We start from the raw sequence: 17869 nt of genomic DNA, 5'->3' as shown, positions 1-17869 counted from the left end.
ACTCTCGCCTTCAGCGCCTTCCCTGTCGCACGCCTCGAGCGCGGTGGCGCGGACCTCGGCCGCGGGACGGACCTCGTCCGCTTTTGGCTTTCCTCTTCCAGGGCCGGGCTGCGCCGTTCTATTTGGACGCATCTGCGCCACGAGACGGCTCCTCTGTACCCGTGGCTGCCGGAGGAAACCAGGGCTCGCTTCGCTCCCGCAGCTTCTCTCGCCCAGCTCGAGGCGTTCCGCGGGTCCGTCCCTCCCTCTCTCCCTCTCCCTCTGCCCGCCTCGCGCACCCTCCTGGCGGTCCTCGTCTGCAGCGGTCGCACATGGTAACGCCTACCGAGAACCCCGGCCGCTCTCCCACCGCGCTCGTGCTGGGCGTTCTTTCCGTACTCGCGGATCCCGAAGCTCCAGGATCCCGTCCTCCTCCTCGCGCAATGTCCTCTCCGAACTCGACCATCGTCCTCGACGGCTTTCCGCTCCCACCAGAAGGCGCGAACCCGTTCGCGTACTACGAGGTGGCCCTCGTCGCGTCGCTCAGGCGCCAAGCGGACGTTGGGTTCACGGTCCGGCAGTCGTTCCTGTGCGCCCTCCTCGGCTACACCATCATCATCGCGGCCATCAACGTCTTCATCGTCGTCCGAGATGGCAGGAGGAGGGGCAAGAAGCTGTTCCTGTGGCGCCTGCTCGCCCGTGAGCGCGGTCGCTACATCGTCGGCAAGTACGTTCCCTCTCTCCTCTCCCTCCTCACCCGCCTACGCGGATGCGACCCTGACATACTCCCACGCTCGCAGTCGTCAAGTTCTCGAGCCGCTACTCACGTTCCTCGTGACGCCGTTCCTCATGGCGAGCGTCGCCACAGAGTGGGTGACGACGTTCGGCACCGACTACTCGGACTCGACGGGGCCTTTGCGCCTCGTACCGTGGCTGCTCCTCTTTGTCCAGATGTGCGTCGCTCGTCCTCCCTCTCACGTCGTCATGCCGCCGCACTGACCCTGCCCCTTGCCCTCGCGACCGCAGCTGGCTCGTGAGCTGGGCCTCCTTGCAGAGCTACATCATCACGGCGAGCGACGCGACCCGCTTTGTTCGGGCCATGAGTCCACGCGTGACGAACGGCCTGTTCCTCGGCCTCGGCGCGGCCATGTTCATCATGCTCATCGTGCGTTCGGACCCTTCCCAAGTCGTGGCCTCTCGATGCGCCGGCGCTCACGCTCTTTTCGCGCCCGCAGGTTGGTACGTGCTTCGGCATCCGAGCGGGCGTCGACCTCGGCAACGCGCTCAACACGACCAAGGTTGCGCTCGTCCATGCCGGCGAGGCCTGGCCGGACGTCTCGCCGAGCGCGGTCGCGCAGATCCAGGACGACTGGGAGAAGGTCGGCGAGGCGCGCCACCGGACGCACGTGTGCGTCTCTCGCTCTTCCCTATACTTGTGCGGGCCGATCGAGCTCACCACCGTCGACTTGCAGGGCGTCCCTGATCGTCATGACGGCGTTCGTCGTGTCGCCCTTCTTGACCGCGCTCGTGCGTCTCTCTGGCTCTCTCTCTCTCTCTCCTGTCGTGCCCGATCCTCGTCGTGTACTCACTGCCTTGTGCCGATACAGATCAACGTCGGCGGTATCGCCCTGCTCGTCGTCGTGCACCGCCAAATCGCCGAGAACCACCGCACGTTCACTCGCGCCGTCCAGATCACCCAGTTCGCGCCAGAAACAGCCGCGTACGACGCCGTCGAGGAGGACGAGCATGTCGACGCGCACAGCAAGGAGCCGACCTCTGCGCCGCCGGCGCCCGCTCGTCCGCCCCTGCCGACACGCACCTGGACGGGCACGGTCACGCACGGCATCGCGTCGAGCGTCGAGACGCAGCCGTTCGACATGTACCTGTCGATCACCTCGCAGGCCGCTGTTGACCTCACGTCGAGTTCGTCGCCGTCGCCGACAAGGTCGACGCAGGCGCCGGGCCAGCTGCCAAGGTTATCGCCGTCGTCCCGTCCTTCGCGCTCCGCGATCAGGCGCCTCGCCGAATCAGACGGAGGTGGACTCGCGGTGGCGCAAGCGCAGAACTTGCAGCGCCTGCAGCGGGCCGAGGTCGACCTCTTCATTGTGCGTCCTCGTTCTCTCCTCGCGCTCGAGCCGCTCCGACCGAGTCGACCGATCTGACTCTCCCTTGCACACAGACGGGCATCGTCGGCGCCCTCATGGCGCTCTCGCTCGGCAGCCTCGCCCTGTACGTCGACCTGACGGTCGACGAGCTCGCGACGACCGACTCGCCGACAGCCGAGGTCGTCATCTTTCTCGGCTCGTGGATCTACGGCGCCATCCAGGCCGTCGGCCTCACGGCGCAGCTGCGCTCGGTCCTGCTCAACGGGACCAAGGCGACGGCCGGCGGCGTCGTGCTCGACCTGTCGTCGGTCGGCGGCGGCGGCACGCTCAGCAACGGCATCGGCCAGCCGCCGATGCAGTTCCGCATAGGCGCGACCGACATGCTCGCGCCGGCAGTCACCGCCGCCGCTGCGCTCGGCTACATGCCGTCGCTGCCGGCGACAGCGTGGAACGAGCAGGACCTCGAGGCTGGGAGGAAGAAGAGCGAGGGCAAGAAGGGTCGTCTGTGGCTGCCCTCGCTGCGAGGCTCACGGCGCGGGTCAAAAGCCGAGGACAAGGAGGGCGCTCCCGTTGCAGGTGCCGTCGTCGAGTTCGGCGAGCCGGAGTCGTCGTCGGCGTCGGCGTCCGAGAGGAGGTCTTCCTTGTAGTCACGCTCTCGGGCTCGCACTCGCTCCTTGTTGTCATTCGTTTCGACCCGGTCGTTCGTTGCGTCGCAGTGCGTGCGCTAGAGAGCTGGATCGTCTGGCTGCATGCGTCGCGGCCGTTTTCCGCCAGGGAGCGAGACGCACGCGTCGGGTCGAGCGCGCCCGCTCCCTCTCCTTCTGTCACACCTCTCGCCACGAGCTGGCGCGCGTCGCTAGCTGCCTGCGCGTTCCGACCAGCATCATCGACCGCCCGGCGAGCGCACCCAAGGGCTCTACACCGTCTCGCGTGCCTCTCCTCGCGCGTGTCTCCCTCAACCTCCAGGTGCGCTCCCTCTCCCTGGCACGGCTCCCTGCGCACGAACGCGCGCCAGAAACCGGACAAGCTGACCTCCTCCTCCATTCGTGCAGCAGCTACCGTCGCCCAACGCCCCTACCCGTCGAACCGGCTCATCGGCTCCCCCGCCTCCACCCTCCCCTCGCGACCGTCCAAGCCCCTGCGCCGCCCCGTCGAGCCGCCATGCTCGACCGCGACGCCCTCCTGTTCTCGCCGACCCGCGACGGCGTGCCCTCGAGTGACGACCACTTCACCGCCGACGACCTGCTGGGCGCGCAAGAAGCGCTCGAGGCCGAGGCGAGGGAGACGCTGCCGTACCGGTTCGACCAGTGCACGTACGACCTCGGCTACATCAAGCAGCCGCTCTGGGCCTGTCGCACCTGCCTCGGCGACCGAGCCGTCTGCGCGGCATGCTCGATCGCGTGCCACTCGTCGCACGAGCTCGTCGAGCTGTTCAACCGGCGGTCGTACCGGTGCGACTGCGGCACGGCGGTCATGGGCGCCGGGTCATGCTGCACCATCTCGGGCCGCGACGACGCCGACCCCAACTCGCTCAACCGCATCGACGACAGTGCGTCCTGCGCCCTCTCGTCCTCGTGGTCGACCGTCCCTGACTTGCCCTACCCTCGTACAGACTTTCGCGGCAAGTTCTGCTACTGCGGCAAGCCGTACGACCCGCACACCGAGACGGACGACATGCTCCAGTGCCTCGTCTGCGAGGACTGGCTGCACGCGGCGTGCGTCGGCCTCCCGCACAGCGACGACGACGACGACCCGTCCAAGCCGCTGCGCCAGGACGACTTGGACCAGCTCGTGTGCTGGCGCTGCGTCGAGCGCGACCCAGACGTGCGCCGCGTCATGACGAGGTACGCCGGCGTCGAGGGCACGGGCGTCCTCCTCCTCGCGGCCGACTCGACCATCCTCGGCAAGGTTCGCTCGGTGGACGACGAGGACGAGGACGAGGGCACGGTCAAGGGTGAGGGCGAGAGCGACGACGAGGGAGCGAGGCGCGAGCCGGTCGAGCCGGTCGAGCCGGCCACGGCGGCGGCGACGCCAGCGCAGGGGGCGCCCGAGCCTGCGGGCGACGGCAAGCGCAAGGCGGAGGACGAGTTGGAATGCGGGCCGGTCCCGAAGCGCGTCAAGGCCGAGGGTGGGCCCGTCACGGCGAGCGCGAGCGACGCGCCGGTCGCGTCGAGCTCCGGCACGTGTTGCGCGCCGCCGGTTGTGCCCGTCCAGGACTCGCCGCTCGTCAAGCTCGAGCGAGACGGCACGCAGGTCAACGTTTACCTCGAGGAGGGCTTCATGGATCGGTGGTGCAGGTGCCGCGAGGTGAGCTCCTCAGTCTGCGCCCTCTGCCTCGCCTGGTTTCGTCACTGACATCTCTCCTTCCCTCCTCCCCGTCCCTCCCTTCCTTCTCTCCTGCGCCCCCTCGAAACAGTGTCTGGCCATGTTCCTCAAGCTGCCGTTCTTCCTCGAGGAGGAAGAGGTGTTCGAGCCGCCCGAGGACCCCGATGCTCGTGCGTCCCTCTCGTTCCCTTTGCGAGCCACCGCCGTCGCCCTCACTCACCTCGCCGTCGCCGTCACAGACAAGTCGACGTTCGAGCTCGGCATGAACCACCTCTTGACGCGCATGCCGCGCATCCAGGCCATCAACTCGCTGCAGGCGTTCGGCGGGCTGAGCGACCGCCTCAAGGCCTTCTTCCGCCCGCACGCCGACTCGGGCACGACCATCACGTCCGAGCACATCAAGTCGTTCTTCGACAAGGAGAAGGAGCGCGAGCGCGGGCCTCAGTGAGCCTCGAGCCGGTCCTCGAGCGTGCCACGGGCGCGGTCCCCTTCCTTCTTACTCTCTTTCCTCCGCACTTCTACCATGTCCTTTGTAGTATCGCTAGCAACTCGTGTCTGTCCCTTTCGAGCCGCCTGAGAGAAGCTGCTCTGCCGAAACCACGCGCCGCTCGCGCCGCCGCGCAGCGTTGAACGTACCTCTCGCACATGCTCTCGCGCAGCGCTTTGCGGACCTGCAAGCAGCTCGGCACCTTCCAGCCTATCCGTACCTTCACCAGCACCCCCTCGTGCGCCCCCTCTCTCCCCCGTCGAGCTCGCGGCCGGATCTGACGTCGCCTCCACCCTCTCCTCCTCGCCCCTCCTCCTCCCGTACGCCCCTGCGCAGGACTAGAATGCGTGTCCTGGCTGTTCCCTGCCGTGTGCGTCCCACCTTCCAGCTCTCCTCTGTCGGCCCTCCCTTCTGCGAGTTCTCCCTGACCTTGCCCCACCTCCCCTCGCCCGACCTCATCTACCCGCGCAGAGCGACAACTACGAGTACATCCTCGTCGACGAGGGCGTACGTCTCGCCCAAGAGACCGCTCGAGGTGAGCGTGAACTGACTCAGCCTCGTCCCCCCCCCTTCCACCGCGCAGACCGGCACGACCGCCGTTGTCGACCCGTACGACCCGCCCAAGCTGCAAGCCGCCGCCGACAAGGAGGGCATCAAGCTCGGTCAGTTCCTCCTGACGACGCACGGGCACCACGACCACGCCGGCGGCAACGACAAGACGGCCGAGCTGTGCGTCGCTGTCTCCCCTCCCTTCGAGCGTCGAGAGGGCCTCACCTTCGGCGTCGACGCTGATCACCCTCTCCTGTGCCCAGGTTCCCGGGCATCAAGGTCTACGCGGGAGCCGAGAGCGTTCCGGCGACGAACAACGTTGTGCGTCCCGTGCTGTCGCCCTCCTCTTGCGCGCACGCTCCCTCGCACGGACTGACTCTCCTCTCGACTGCAGGTCAAGCACGGCGACAAGTTCAAGATCGGTGACCTCGACGTGACGGCGGTGCACACGCCGTGCCAGTGCGTCTCGGTCTCTCTCTCTCGATCTGGGTCTGCCGGTCGCTCGGAGTGGACGAGGCTGTCGCGGCGTGGCTCGCGCCGCAGCCAGATCTGCCTCGTCCGCGGCGGTGTTGGACCTTTTCGACGCGTGTGCGAGTCGGACTGACGCCTCTGCTCGACCTGCAGCACGCGCGACCACATCTGCTACTTCGTCGAGGACAAGAAGAAGGACCAACGCGCCGTCTTCACTGGGTGAGCTCTCTCCTCGTTCCCACCTCGCCCACACCCTCGTACTGACGCTCGAACCCTTTGTTGCCTCGTCGCAGCGACACCCTGTTTGTCAGTGGCTGCGGGCGCTTCTTCGAGGGTGAGCCGCAGGAGATGCACGAGGCGCTCAACGTCAAGCTCGCCGCCCTCCCGAACGACACCGTCACCTACGTCGGGCACGAGTACACGGCGTCCAACGTCGCATTCTCGAGCAAGATCGAGCCGGACAACGAGGCGATCCAGAAGCTCGTCAAGTACTGCAAGGTGCGCCCCGCCAGTTTTGCCTCGTCGCGCTCTGCGGACCTTTCACTGACAGCTGCCCCCCCTGCAGGAGAACGAGGTGACGACGGGCAAGTTCACGATCGGCGACGAGAAGGAGCACAACGTCTTCATGCGCACCTCGAGCCCGGCGGTCCAGAGTGCGTCCGCGTCTCGCTCTCAAGCCCGTACTGCGCGCGTTCTCTCCTGACTCGCTCTCTTTCTTGTCGAGCAGAGGCGACTGGCGCGACGGACCCGGTCCAGGTCATGGGCGCTCTGCGCGAGATGAAGGCGAGTCGCGCGCGCACGAGACCTCGCCGTCTTTCGCGGTCGGCAGGACTGACCCTGTTGCGCCGTTCCTGCAGAACAAGGGCTGAGACGGACGGTGGACCTTGTAGTGGCTGGACTCGAGACTGCAAACAAGCTGTGCACGGTGATCGAGCTTCAACGAGAGAGTCTTGAGAGCGGCGCGCGTCTCTCCTCTTCCATCCACATCCGCACCTCCTCGCTCCACGGCTCGCAGGCCCGGTGTTCGCCCGCAACCACTTCAAGGCTGTTTGGAACCTTCCTCTTGTGCGTCCTGTCCACCTCGCACCCTCGCACGAGCCGTGGTCGTCGAGATCGAGAGGGCTAACATCTGCCTCGCCCCCCCATCTCCTCCTCGTCGCGTCGGTCGCTCGCCCCTCGCCACCTTGCGCCCGCGTGCTGCTGCCGTGTGCACTCTCGCCATGCGTCACACCACGTGCAGCTCGTCGCACAACCGTCACCGCGGGTGCGTCGCTCGTCTCGCCCTCGTCGTCGTCGTCTCCGCTCGGCCACTTGCGGAAGCCGAGCGCGCGCTAGAGCCCTCGCACCCTCACTCACACTTCGCATGCCCCGCCTGCAGCTCCCGGAAGACTTCTGCTCCGGGCGAAAGACACTCTGCCTGATCAGAGCCCACCCACACCACTTCCTCCTCCTCCTCCCTCGCCTCGAGCATGTCCCCCATCCCTCCTCCCCTCACGAGCGCCAACAAGTCGGCCTCGTCCGTCCGCTCCGAGTCGTCCGGCGAGCTCGACTTTACCAAGCCCGCCAACAAGGCTGCGCTCCAGCACCTGAGCCAGTCGCGCCTCGAGGTCGACGAGTCGGTCATTCGCGCAGAGGGCGAGGACCGCACCACGGCCTTTGTCTGGTGGCTCGTCGTCGCAGCCGCCACCGGTGGTCTTCTCTTCGGCTACGACGTGCGTCGCCGCCCTCTCTTTCTCTCTCAGGAGTGCCTCACTGACTGCCCCTCGCACGCCCACAGACTGGTGTCATCGGCGGCGCCCTCGTCCACAAGGACGTCCCGGCCGACCTCCACCGTGTCCCGCTCAGCAGCTCGAACAAGGAGGTGCGCCCCCCTTCCTCGCATCGCCCTTTGTCAGCCGTCCCTGACGCTCCTCTCTCGCGTCGCAGATCCTCACGTCGGCCACGACGCTCGGCGCGCTCCTCGCCGGCTTCTCGGCGGGCGTCCTCGTGCGTCTCCTCGTTGCTTGTCTCGCGCCGGCCTTGTCCTGATTCTCCCTTTTGCGCGCAGGCCGACCGCATTGGCCGCAAGGCCGTCATCGCCCTCGCCGACGCCATCTTCATCGTCGGAGCCAGTGCGTCCGCCCTCTCTCCTCTCAGCTCGTCCGGCGGCCGAAACTCACCTTCTCCTCTCTCTCCTGCGCACAGTCATGCAGGCCGTCGCCTACGGCCCCAACGCGTACTGGATCGTCGCAGTCGGCCGCCTCATTCTCGGATTCGGCGTCGGCTTTGCGTCGCTCATCGTCCCGCTCTACATCGGCGAGCTCGCGCCGACTGCGCTCCGAGGACGCCTCGTGACGCTCAACGTCGTGGCCATCACGTTCGGCCAAGTCGTCGCCTACTGCCTCAACTTGGCGTTCCAGAACGTGTCGCACGGCTGGCGCTGGATGGTCGGCCTCGGCGCTGTCCCTCCTGTGCGTCCCTGCCTTCCTCCTGCCCTTTCTTTGTTGTTCTACACGTCCTGACGATGCTCGCCGACCCACGCAGGCCCTGCAACTCGTCATGCTCCTGTACCTCCCCGAGTCGCCGCGGTACCTCCTCCGCCAGGACAAGCTCGAGGCGACCGTCAACATCCTGCGCAAGATCTACCCGTACGCGAGCGAGGCGCAGCTTCACCTCAAGGCCGACGTCATCAGCAAGAGCGTCAAGGACACGATGGGCCACACGGCGACGCTCCTCCAGACGTGGAAGCGGCTGCACCTCAACGCGCCCAATTTCCGCGCGCTCGTCGTCGCGTGCGGCCTGCAGGGCATCCAGCAGCTGTGCGGGTTCAACACGCTCATGTACTACGCGCCGACCCTGTTCGAGAACGTCGGGTTCGACAACTCGCTCGTGATCGGCCTCGTCATCTCCATCGTCAACCTGGCCTTTACCCTCGTCGCGCTCGTCATCATCGACAAGGCCGGCCGTCGCCGCATCGCGTGCCTCACCGTCCCGGGCATGTGCGGCGCCCTCGTCCTCGCCGCCATCGCGTTCCACTTCCTCACGATCAACACGGGCGGCCAGCTGCCGGACGACGGCGTCGGGCTCAGCAAGAAGTGGAACCCGGTCGTCCTGTTCTCGATGCTCCTGTACGTCGCCTTCTACGCGACCGGTATCGGCAACATCCCGTGGCAGCAGGGCGAGCTGTTCGAGATGAGCGTTCGCGGCATGGGCACGGCCCTCGCCACGACCTGCAACTGGGGTGCGTCCCTCTTTCTCTCTCTCTCCGGCTCTCTCGTCGAGTCGCTCTGACACTCTCTCACGACCAGGCGGCAACCTCATCATCGGCTCGACGTTCCTGTCGCTCATCGACGCCATCTCGCCCGCCGGCGCGTTTGGCTTCTACGCCGGCCTGTGCTTCCTCGGCTCGGTCTTTGTCTTCTTCCTGTACCCCGAGACGTCGGGCCTGTCGCTCGAGGAGACGCGCGAGGTCTTCAAGGACGGGTACGGCATCAAGAAGGCCGCGCGCATGCGCGCCCAGAAGTCGCAGATCCTCGCTCAGGTCCGCGCCGAGGCCAACGGCCTCGACGCCTAGAGGCCAACCCTTCTCTACATCTTTCCCTAGATCCTTCCCCTACACGTCCTTGTCTCGTCTCGCCTATCTCAAAAAGACTGCATCGCCTCTCATACACTTTCCCTCCCGTAATCTCCCTCGTTAGCTCTCTTCTGCATCTGCCTCGACTAGACCTGCATGCTGTCCCTCTCAATCTTGTCTAGATCATGCGCGCAATGCAGCTCTCCTGTCCCTCGTCACGTCGAGAAGAGAGAGCGTCTCTAAGTTTCACTCGAGTCTGTACTGCTCGACCCTCGCCTCGACCGGCTTGAGCACCATCTCGTCGACCCACCCTCCCTCGGGGAACGTCTTGTCCCAACGGTTGTGCAAGTGAACGGCCCACACGCTCGCGACTTTGGTCCGCACGTCGTCACGCCTGCCCGGGCCCCACCGCCGGTCGGCCTTGGTCGGGTCGGCGAACGGGTCGGGGAGGCGGTTGTCGAGCCGGCACGAGACGCCGTCGGTAAAGCAGTACGGGAGGACCTTGAACGGCGTGATGCCCCGGGCGACGAGCGAGCGCCACACCTTGTGGTACAGGCGCGAGCCCCAGTCGACCGAGTTGCGGGCGGGCGGCGGCGAGGTCGACATGACGTGGAGCATCTCGCACAGGTACGGCGACGCGCGGTGAAAGTGCATCATGGCGCCGTTGAGCGGCTGGTACTTCTTGTCTGCGCGCGCGACGAGACGAGGTGAGTGACTGAGAGCGCGAGGACGTCGAGCCGAGAGAGAGAGAAAGAGGGACGACACGACGCACCGTAGCAGTCCCACTGCGTGATCCACTCGTGCTCGCCGAGGACACGAACGTCTCGGCCCGTCATGATCGTGTCAAAGTCGACCCAGACGCCGCCGAGAGCGTACAGGACGAGGATGCGGACGAGGTCGCCGTCGACCCACGCCTGGCGGTCGGCCATGTCGAGGAGCGCGTGCCCTTCCATCGGCGTGCCGTGCGCGAGGGTGCGCTTGTCGACGGTGCGCACCGAGAGGCGGTCGCCGTACAGGTCGAGGAGCGGGCGCAGGACGGGCAGGCTGGTGAGGGCCGACGGCGACGGCGCGTTGGTCCACAGGACGACCGAGGTGGCCGAGCGGTCTTGGGTCGCGAGGATCGAGTGCAGGAGGGCGACCTGGCGCTCACCGAGCGGGAGGAGGTCGTGCCGCCAGTAGGTGTGGAAGACGGTGCGGGCGGCGAGGACCATGCCGGGGAGCGGATGACGGGGGACGGTGGCCGCAAAGTCGTAGCAGTCGCGGCCAAGGGGCATGGCGAGGCCTGCATGAACGTCGACGTAGGCTGGCGCGTTGGCGAGGGACGAGTTGTACGCGGTCGAGGCGAGGTGGGCCGGGTCGAAGCAAGTTGACGACGACAGGTGGACGGGGAGGACGGCGCGGCGGACCCAGCCGCGCGAGAAGAGCTGCACCTCGACGTGGACCTCGTACGACCACAGGAAGAGCGCGACCTGTCGAGGGAAACGTGCCCCGCCGCCTCATCAGCTCGCGACCTCGAATCCTCGAACGAGAGGAGTGAGACGAGAGACGCACACTCAAGCCGACCAGTGCCACCGCCCAATGCAGTACCCTGAGCACTCTCCACCGCCCTGCCGCCCCGCCGAGTCGCCGCGTCGAGAGCTTGTCGTACTTGTCCGGCTCGTCGAGGATCCCGCTGAACTTGCGCGCGTGACCGCCTCGCGAGAACGGGTTGGGCAGGCGCAGTGCGCTCATGCCGACAGAGGAGCCACCTGGCATCGCATCGGGCGAGCGGGCGTGTTGATGAGGCCAGTAAGCCGCGACGAGGCGGTGCTTCTCGCTCTCAAGAGTGTCAATACAAACGCAACTCTATTCCAAATTGTAATTCTATGCTCCGAGCGACGCCAAGTCTCCGAGAGCGTCGACGCCGAGCGACGCCAAGTCTCCGAGAGCGTCGACGACGTACGTCGGCACTGCGACCGCATCCTCCTTCTCAAAGTCTGCCCGACCGTCGATGCCTGTGGCCGAGAGGGAGAGACGCAGGGTCAGTCGAGAGCCGACGAGGGATTGGAGGACTCGGCGACGCACCGGTGAGCACCATGAGCGTGTCGATGCCGCCCTTGTTGCCGAACGCAATGTCCGTGTTGAGGCGGTCGCCGACCATGATCATGCGCGACTTGTCGAGCTTGTGGCTGCGGGCAGCGCGAGGGATCGTCAAGAGCGAGTTCCTCGCTCGGACGATGGACAAGAGGACGCAGGACGCACGTCTGGACGATACACTCGAGCATGGGCGCCTCGGGCTTGCCGACGACGAGCGGGTCACGACCGACAGCGCACGTGAGGGGCGCGATCGTCGCGCCGGCGCCTGTGAGAGAGACCCCGAGTCAGGAGTCCGGCGACGGCAACGAGGGAAGGAGAGGTGGACGGGACACACCAGGATGAACCGTGCCGTGCGTCGGGAACGTCGAGTCGAGGTTGGTCGCCATGAACAGGCAGCCCTCGTTCTCGCGCAGGTACTTGAACGCCTTGGCGACCTTTTTGTAGTTCATGTGCATGTCGAGCCCGCACAGGACGGCGCCGACCTCGGGGTCGGACGTGATCGACGAAAAGTCCATGAGGTCGAGAAAGACGTTGTCGTCCGGGTTCTGCGAGGGAGGGGAGAGGAACGTGCGAGAGGGGAGAAAGTCAGTCCGAGGCGCGAGGGGGGCTCGAGGTCGGAAGGTCCGGACGCACCGTTCCGCCCGAGTGCTTGATCCCGACAGCGTCCAGCTCGTCCTCGATGCCCTTCTCGCCAATCACGTACACCTTCTTGTCGGCAGGGAACTTGAGGACCGCCTTGAGGTAAGCCGCCGAGGCGAATGCCGACGAAAAGATCTCGTCCTGCGCGCAACAGGGGCCTGGGTCAGCGCGCTCGACTCGAACGTAGAGAGATAACACTGCGAGCCGGGACGCACAACGTCGCACTCGATGCCCATCTTGTCGAACTTGCCCTTGTTGGTCGCCCGACTCTTGGTCGCGTTGTTGGTGACGAAGAAGATGCGCTTGCCCTGCTTGCGCAAGTACTGAAGCGTGTCGCCGGCCTTGCCGATGACGTGGTCGCCCTCCCAGATGACGCCGTCGCAGCTGTTCAACGCACGAGTGGGGCGGCGGACGAGGAGGACGAGGTCAGCTCGCTCGCTCTCGACCTGGCGGACGACCGCGCCCGGACCTGGGCGTTGTGCGGGTGACAGACACGAGGGAGACAGAGAGCGTGGACGCACTCGAAGAGCCAAGTGTCGTACTGGTCGACGAGCGATGCGTACTCGGCCTGAGTCGAGAGAGTGCGGGCGGGCATGGCGGCGGTGCTCGCGGCGGATGGTGAGAGCTGATGAGGGTGTGGGTGTCTGCTTGAAGCCTGGCGTGCTGACAACGCGAGGGGAGCGGTTGCGAGAGCGGTGGAGGCGCCGCGAGCGATGAGAAATCCGGATCGGTGCCAAACTTGTTTGATGTACTATGTAAATCTTTTGACGGGCTCTAACCATAAGCAAGTCCTCGATGGTCTAGTGGTTATGATTCGGCTCTCTCACAGCCGCGAGCGGGGTTCGATTCCCCGTCGGGGAAAATCAAAAACGCGCCTCGGGCGCTTATCTCTTTTGCTGGTGAGGCGTGCCCGTCATGCACGGCCTTTTTGCTGCTCGCGAGGACGGACGACCGTTGCGCAGAGCACTTGGGCACGGCGTGCAAGCTCTGGACGAAGCGCGCTTGCGGCCTTCTCAAGTCGAGTGCGCTTTGACCTCGTCGAGCTCTCCTCTCTCTCTCTCGACGCTCAGTCGCAGGAACAACAGTTTGCAAATGCAGCGATGCTAGGACAAGGACCCCTTTCATTCGCCCTCTCACCGCTTGACCTCCTCGACCTTGACGACAAAGCCCTTGCCGACCCGCTCGATGTCGCGGAAGACGGCGCGCTTGTCGAGCACGACCTTGGCCTTGCCGTCCTTGGCCTCGGCGTCGTCGACGACAGGGCGCGCAGGGAAGCCGAGCCCGACCTTGAACGCCCGGGACGCCTCGACCGAGGGGTGCCAGATGCCGCCGATGACGGGCGAGCCGTGCTCCGAGTGGAAGAGGACAAACGTCGACGGGTACAGGAGCTGCAGACAGAGGTCGAGCGTCAGTCGGCTCGTCCGTCTGGCACAGGGAACAAGAGAGAGGTCGGGCGCACCTCGAGCTGCTTGACAAAGTCGGCCACAGGGTCGAAGCCGATGCAGATGTCGCCGTCGTCGTCGCCGTTCGACTCGCCCATGAGCGACCCAGAAATGATCGACGAGTGGCCGTTGCGGCGAGTCGACAGGGCGGCCGGCTCGGGCGTCAACGACTGGAAGTGCCGGGGAATGAGGGCCGAGTTGAGGTGGATGAGGAAGGCGTAGTCGCCGAGAGGTGGCGAGAAGAGTTGCTGTGAGGGGAGAGGGAGGTCAGATCAGGCGCCGGCACGACGACGAAGACGAGAGAGAGGAAGGCTCGGGCGCACCTCGACGACGAGGGACCCCGAGGCGACGCCAGCTTGAAGCGTCGCAAGCGTCGCCTTGGCGAGCCCGCGAATGCGCGCAGCGACGACCTTGCCCGCTCGCCTGCCCCACACGGTCCCGGCGAGGTCGGCCTCGGTCGCGATGACCCACGCGTGCTCGTCGACATTGGGCTTGGCGAGCCGCAGCGCCTGGAAGCTCTCGACCGCCTCCTGTCGGTCGGCGACGGGCAGGACGGCACGGCGTGCCGAGGTGGCGGCCTGGTTGAACGAGTAGACGGGGACGAGGAGGGGCTCGTCGCGCCACTTCCACGTCGCGAGGCGGTCCATGACGCGCGCGAACCCGGTCGCGCCGCTCTGCGGCGGGTCGAACGGCGAGGACGCGTCGAGGAAGACGCTCGCGACGACGAGCTCGAGCTGCTCGTGGTCAAAGTGGCCCGACAGCATGTGCGCCGACGCCCACCGCTTGAAGAGGCGCACCGTCGGCGAGAACGAGGGGAACTGGTTCTGGAGCGCGCACATGGCGCCGTGGTGCCTCGGCGCGTGGACGAACCGCTGCAGGTACGAATCGAGCGGCGACAGGTGCGTCGACGTCGACGCGGCGGCGGCGTCGCCGAGCTGCTCCTCGCGCTCCTCGAGCAGGATCTGCGACCGGTCGTAGAAGATGCGCGCCCGGAACGCCCAGCCCGACGCCGTGAGGATCTCGAGCGACACGTTGTCGTCGATAAGGCGCGCCTCGACGTCGACGACGACCTCGGCCTTGAGGACCGACCGCCGCGCCTCGAGGCCCTCGCCCATCTTGGCGAGGAACGCCGACTTGATCTTCTGGACGGCCTCGAGGTCGTCGGGCCAGCTGCCCGAGCCCTCGAGCGCGAGGTGGAACTCGAGCGGCTCGATGAACCGGAGCGCCGCGGGAAGGCGCTCAAAGTCCTTGAGGCGCCTCGGCGACGGCGTGAAGACGCTCGAGTAGCGCAGCCCAGGCGTACAGGGCTGCACGGCCGAGACCTCGAGCGGGACGTCCTTGAGCTCCTTGATCTCCTTGGCGAGCTCGTCGAACGCCGTGACGGCGTTGGCGAACCCTTTGCCCGACGCGACCGAGTCCTCGAGGTACAGCGACCGTCGCACCGCCTCGGGCTCGACGATGAGGTGGTCCATCGACCCGGCGAAGAAGTCGACGTTGGCGAGCGGGACGCCGTGCCGCTCGCCGAGGATGTACTCGACGACGCGGCGGACGATCGTGCTGCGCCGAGGCCCGAGGCCGCCCGCGCTCGACTCGTTCCACACGACGGCCTCGACGATGGCGCCGTCCTGGAACCGGCGCAGTTCCGACCTGCTGCCCCAAAAGGCCCGGAAGTCGGCGCACGCCTCCTCGTCCTCGGCCGACGGGCCCTGGTCGACGAGGCGGAGCGACTCGACGGGGTCGAGGAGGAAGCCGAGGGTGACGGTGACGCTCGTTGGAGGCTTGGGCGAGGGTGCGTCAAAGGGGAAGGAGGGTCGAGGCGGAGAAGAGAGGATGAAGGCGTGGACGCGCTTGCCGAGGGCGCGGCGGAGGGTGGCGCACAGGGCGGCCGACAGGTAGGCGAACGAGTCGGCGTAGTCGAGAGAGGCGTCCGGGTCGACCTTGGGCGAGTACGGGAGGGTGACCCTGGCGGCGCAGAGGTCAGGGCGTGCGCGAGGAGGGGAAGTGAGGGGGAGCAGGGACGCACCTGGCAAAGTTGTCGAAGCGCTCGACGGGGCGGATGTCGCGCATGAACGCCGAGTCAAACTTGCGGTCGTCGTCGATGCCGCTCAGGAGGAGCGAGATCGTCTCGCGAGCGTCCTGCTTGAGCTGCGAGGCGGGGCACGAGCAATGTCAGTCGCCGGACACCCTCTCGCTCAGAAAGAGAGAGGGAGCGCACCATGTCGAGCGTCGACGAGTCGATGCCCGCCGCGAGGTTGACGGTCCCGGTCGGGTCGACGAAGAGCGGCCTGCCCGCGAACGCGCGCTTGAACTCGTCCTTGGCGTACTGCAGATGCGCTCGAGGTCAGTTCCGCCTTCCTTGATGGGAGAAGAGAGAGGTTGGACGCACGCCCTCGTCGCTCGTCGACTTAAACCAGATGCCCTCGGTCCAGTTGGCGCCTGCGAGCCACTCGACGGCCCTCCTCCAGCCGGCCCACGCCTCGCCGCCCGCCGCCAAGCTCGCGCTGTCGCCCGCGCCGGCTCTGCCGCCCGCGTTGAGGCTCCTCGCGACGCACCACGCCCACCACTCGTCGGTGAGGCCGAGCGAGGCGCCGTATCCGCGCTTGGCCGCCCACGCCTGGAGCAGGCGCGACGACGAGGCGTAGGCGGCGTGCGACGTCGACAGGCTGTGGTGGTACTTGAGGTGGGTCGTCAGGAGAGGGAGGGAAGAAAGGTGGAGCGCCGAAGAGTGTAGGGGAGTGGCGGGGAGGGTCGACGGGTCGAGCTGCGGGTTCTCGCCATCGGCGGCGGCGGCGAGCGACGGCGGCCGGACGACGTTGGCCAACGGCGCGAGCTTGGCGGCCGCAAAGGCGCCGGCGGGGGCGACGACGCGCAGGCGCAGGACGGCACCCTTGGCCTTGCCGAGGCCGACCTTGTCGGGCCCTTGGGCGTCGCCGAGCGGATCTCGAGGGCGTAGCCCTGCGAGCCGGCGAGGGGGAAGTACGAGAGCGAGACGGGGCCGAGTGATGCGGGGAGGTGGACGGCGAGCGAGACGAGGTAGTGCAGGGCCTTGACCGAGAAGCGCGGGAAGAGGTAGTCCTTGGGCTGGAGGAGGGACTGTGAGGACTAAGGGTCAGTGCGCGCTCGCCGACACAGTCGCGCGCAGAGAAGGGGGACGTACAGGAGGCATGGCGATGGCGAGCTCGACGACGTACTCGCCCTTGAGCTGCTTGAACCCTCCGCCCCACGCCCACCGCCCGACGACGCGCACGTCCTCAGCGCGCGGCTTCTCGAACGGCAGGTCCATCTGGGCCCACTTGCCCCGGCTCCCCTCGACGTCCGGCACGACGCGGCCCTTCTTGCGCAGCGCGTCGAGGCTGACGGGCCTGCCGCTAGGCAGGCTCGTGAGGTGGGCGTGGAGCGCCTTGAGGACAGGTTGAAGAGGGGAGGACGCGGGCGCCGGCGGCGTGACGGGATCGAGGACGGAGGCGACGTGCGTCGCGAGGACGTTCGAGATGGGCGAGGCGGTGAGCTCGGCGAAGGCGAGAGCGCGCAGCTCGGCGCCCGAGAGCGCTTTGGGCTTCTTGGCGCGGCGGCGCTGCTCGAGCTCGGCGGCGGGCGCGATGAGCGGCTTGGTGGGCGCCGTGCCGACCGTCTCCCAACCGTCGTCGTCGTCTGCTGCCGCCGCGCCTGCACCCTCGGACACCGCCTCGTCCTCGTCCGCGTCGCCCGAGTCCTCCTCGTCGTCCATCGACGCGTCGAGGTTGGCGTACAGGTCCTCGCCGTCGTCGCCGATGAGCTGCTCGCCGTCGCCGTCGTCGCTCCCACCGAGCTGCGCCGCGTCGCCCTCGTCGTCGTCGTCGTCGTCGTCCGAAGGCTCACCGAGCCCGGCGAGCCCTGCGGCGAACTCGTCCTCGCTGATCTCGTCGCCTTGGCCGTCTTGAGAGCTGTGCGTGGCGCCCTCGAGGTCCTCGAAGCTGCCGAGGTCGCTGTCGCTGTCGTCGTCGTCGCCGGTGATGAGCTGGGCAACGGGCGCCGACTGGCGCGGCGGTTCTGCGCGGGCGGTGCGCGCCTTCTTGACGGTGGTCGCGGCAGCAGCAGGTGCTGTGCGCTTGTCTGGGCGAGCCATGGCCAGAGCGGGTTGGTGGGGGAGAGCGGAAGGCGCGTCGAGCAAGCTTGGATCCGGCGGGCTCGAGAGATGAGCGAGCACAGCCCCCTTCCCGTGCGTGGGTCGCGGATGGCGTGGGAGGGCGACAGCAGGCTCGCT

The 17869-nt window shown here is 67.1% G+C and overlaps 6 protein-coding genes and 1 non-coding gene across 7 annotated transcripts; 4 read left to right on the top strand and 3 right to left on the bottom strand.

Annotated features, from left to right (window-relative positions):
- Positions 1-422: 422 nt before the first annotated feature.
- RHOBADRAFT_53386 (uncharacterized protein) lies at positions 423-4971 on the top strand (the record flags this gene model as incomplete). Its single annotated transcript, XM_018416813.1, has 11 exons — positions 423-706; positions 780-932; positions 1006-1144; positions 1215-1387; positions 1452-1506; positions 1587-2084; positions 2159-2727; positions 3140-3633; positions 3697-4391; positions 4501-4579; positions 4649-4971. The coding sequence occupies 11 exons, from the start codon at positions 423-425 to the stop codon at positions 4855-4857; spliced, it is 3348 nt and encodes a 1115-aa protein (XP_018271453.1). The 3' UTR covers positions 4858-4971.
- A 268-nt stretch (positions 4972-5239) lies between these two features.
- Positions 5240-6785, top strand: RHOBADRAFT_43909 (uncharacterized protein; the record flags this gene model as incomplete). Its single annotated transcript, XM_018414313.1, has 10 exons — positions 5240-5266; positions 5368-5403; positions 5480-5625; positions 5709-5766; positions 5840-5904; positions 6070-6135; positions 6210-6414; positions 6482-6569; positions 6644-6672; positions 6774-6785. The coding sequence occupies 10 exons, from the start codon at positions 5240-5242 to the stop codon at positions 6783-6785; spliced, it is 732 nt and encodes a 243-aa protein (XP_018271452.1).
- Positions 6786-7385: 600 nt separating this feature from the next.
- RHOBADRAFT_43908 (uncharacterized protein) lies at positions 7386-9469 on the top strand (the record flags this gene model as incomplete). Its single annotated transcript, XM_018414312.1, has 7 exons — positions 7386-7628; positions 7694-7777; positions 7843-7902; positions 7964-8027; positions 8101-8366; positions 8440-9136; positions 9204-9469. 7 exons carry the CDS (start codon positions 7386-7388, stop codon positions 9467-9469), a joined length of 1680 nt encoding a protein of 559 aa, XP_018271451.1.
- A 223-nt stretch (positions 9470-9692) lies between these two features.
- On the bottom strand, positions 9693-11200 carry RHOBADRAFT_53383 (uncharacterized protein; the record flags this gene model as incomplete). Its single annotated transcript, XM_018416812.1, has 3 exons — positions 9693-10155; positions 10242-10938; positions 11066-11200. 3 exons carry the CDS (start codon positions 11198-11200, stop codon positions 9716-9718), a joined length of 1272 nt encoding a protein of 423 aa, XP_018271450.1. The 3' UTR covers positions 9693-9715.
- A 95-nt stretch (positions 11201-11295) lies between these two features.
- On the bottom strand, positions 11296-12858 carry RHOBADRAFT_53382 (uncharacterized protein). The gene is made up of 7 exons (XM_018416811.1): positions 12706-12858; positions 12400-12568; positions 12179-12325; positions 11880-12090; positions 11711-11810; positions 11534-11637; positions 11296-11463 (listed from the first exon to the last, which is right to left on the bottom strand). Exons 1-7 carry the CDS (start codon positions 12777-12779, stop codon positions 11333-11335), a joined length of 936 nt encoding a protein of 311 aa, XP_018271449.1. The 5' UTR covers positions 12780-12858; the 3' UTR covers positions 11296-11332.
- A 115-nt stretch (positions 12859-12973) lies between these two features.
- RHOBADRAFT_t53 lies at positions 12974-13045 on the top strand. The gene has a single exon. It is a non-coding gene; the product is annotated as a tRNA-Glu (tRNA).
- A 210-nt stretch (positions 13046-13255) lies between these two features.
- Positions 13256-17731, bottom strand: RHOBADRAFT_53381 (uncharacterized protein; the record flags this gene model as incomplete). The annotated part of the gene is made up of 8 exons (XM_018416810.1): positions 13256-13572; positions 13644-13874; positions 13950-15588; positions 15650-15771; positions 15842-15949; positions 16013-16534; positions 16618-16719; positions 16784-17731. The coding sequence occupies 8 exons, from the start codon at positions 17729-17731 to the stop codon at positions 13318-13320; spliced, it is 3927 nt and encodes a 1308-aa protein (XP_018271448.1). The 3' UTR covers positions 13256-13317.
- Between the last annotated feature and the right edge of the window lie 138 nt (positions 17732-17869).

The sequence above is a fragment of the Rhodotorula graminis genome (genome assembly GCF_001329695.1).
Source record: "Rhodotorula graminis WP1 unplaced genomic scaffold RHOBAscaffold_6, whole genome shotgun sequence".
Taxonomy (NCBI): Eukaryota; Fungi; Basidiomycota; class Microbotryomycetes; order Sporidiobolales; family Sporidiobolaceae; genus Rhodotorula; species Rhodotorula graminis.
The sequence above is the reverse complement of the archived record's forward strand: the minus strand, read 5'-3'. Positions and strand labels throughout refer to the sequence as shown.

Bases quoted from the DNA above. Each gene is read 5' to 3' on its own strand.
- RHOBADRAFT_53382 (XM_018416811.1), bottom strand. From the start codon at position 12,779: ATGCCCGCCCGCACTCTCTCGACTCAGGCCGAGTACGCATCGCTCGTC. The intron at 12,326-12,399 runs GTGCGTCCCGGC...TGTTGCGCGCAG, and splicing joins TGGGCATCGAGTGCGACGTT to GACGAGATCTTTTCGTCGGC. The intron at 12,091-12,178 runs GTGCGTCCGGAC...CCTCCCTCGCAG, and splicing joins TCAAGCACTCGGGCGGAACG to AACCCGGACGACAACGTCTT.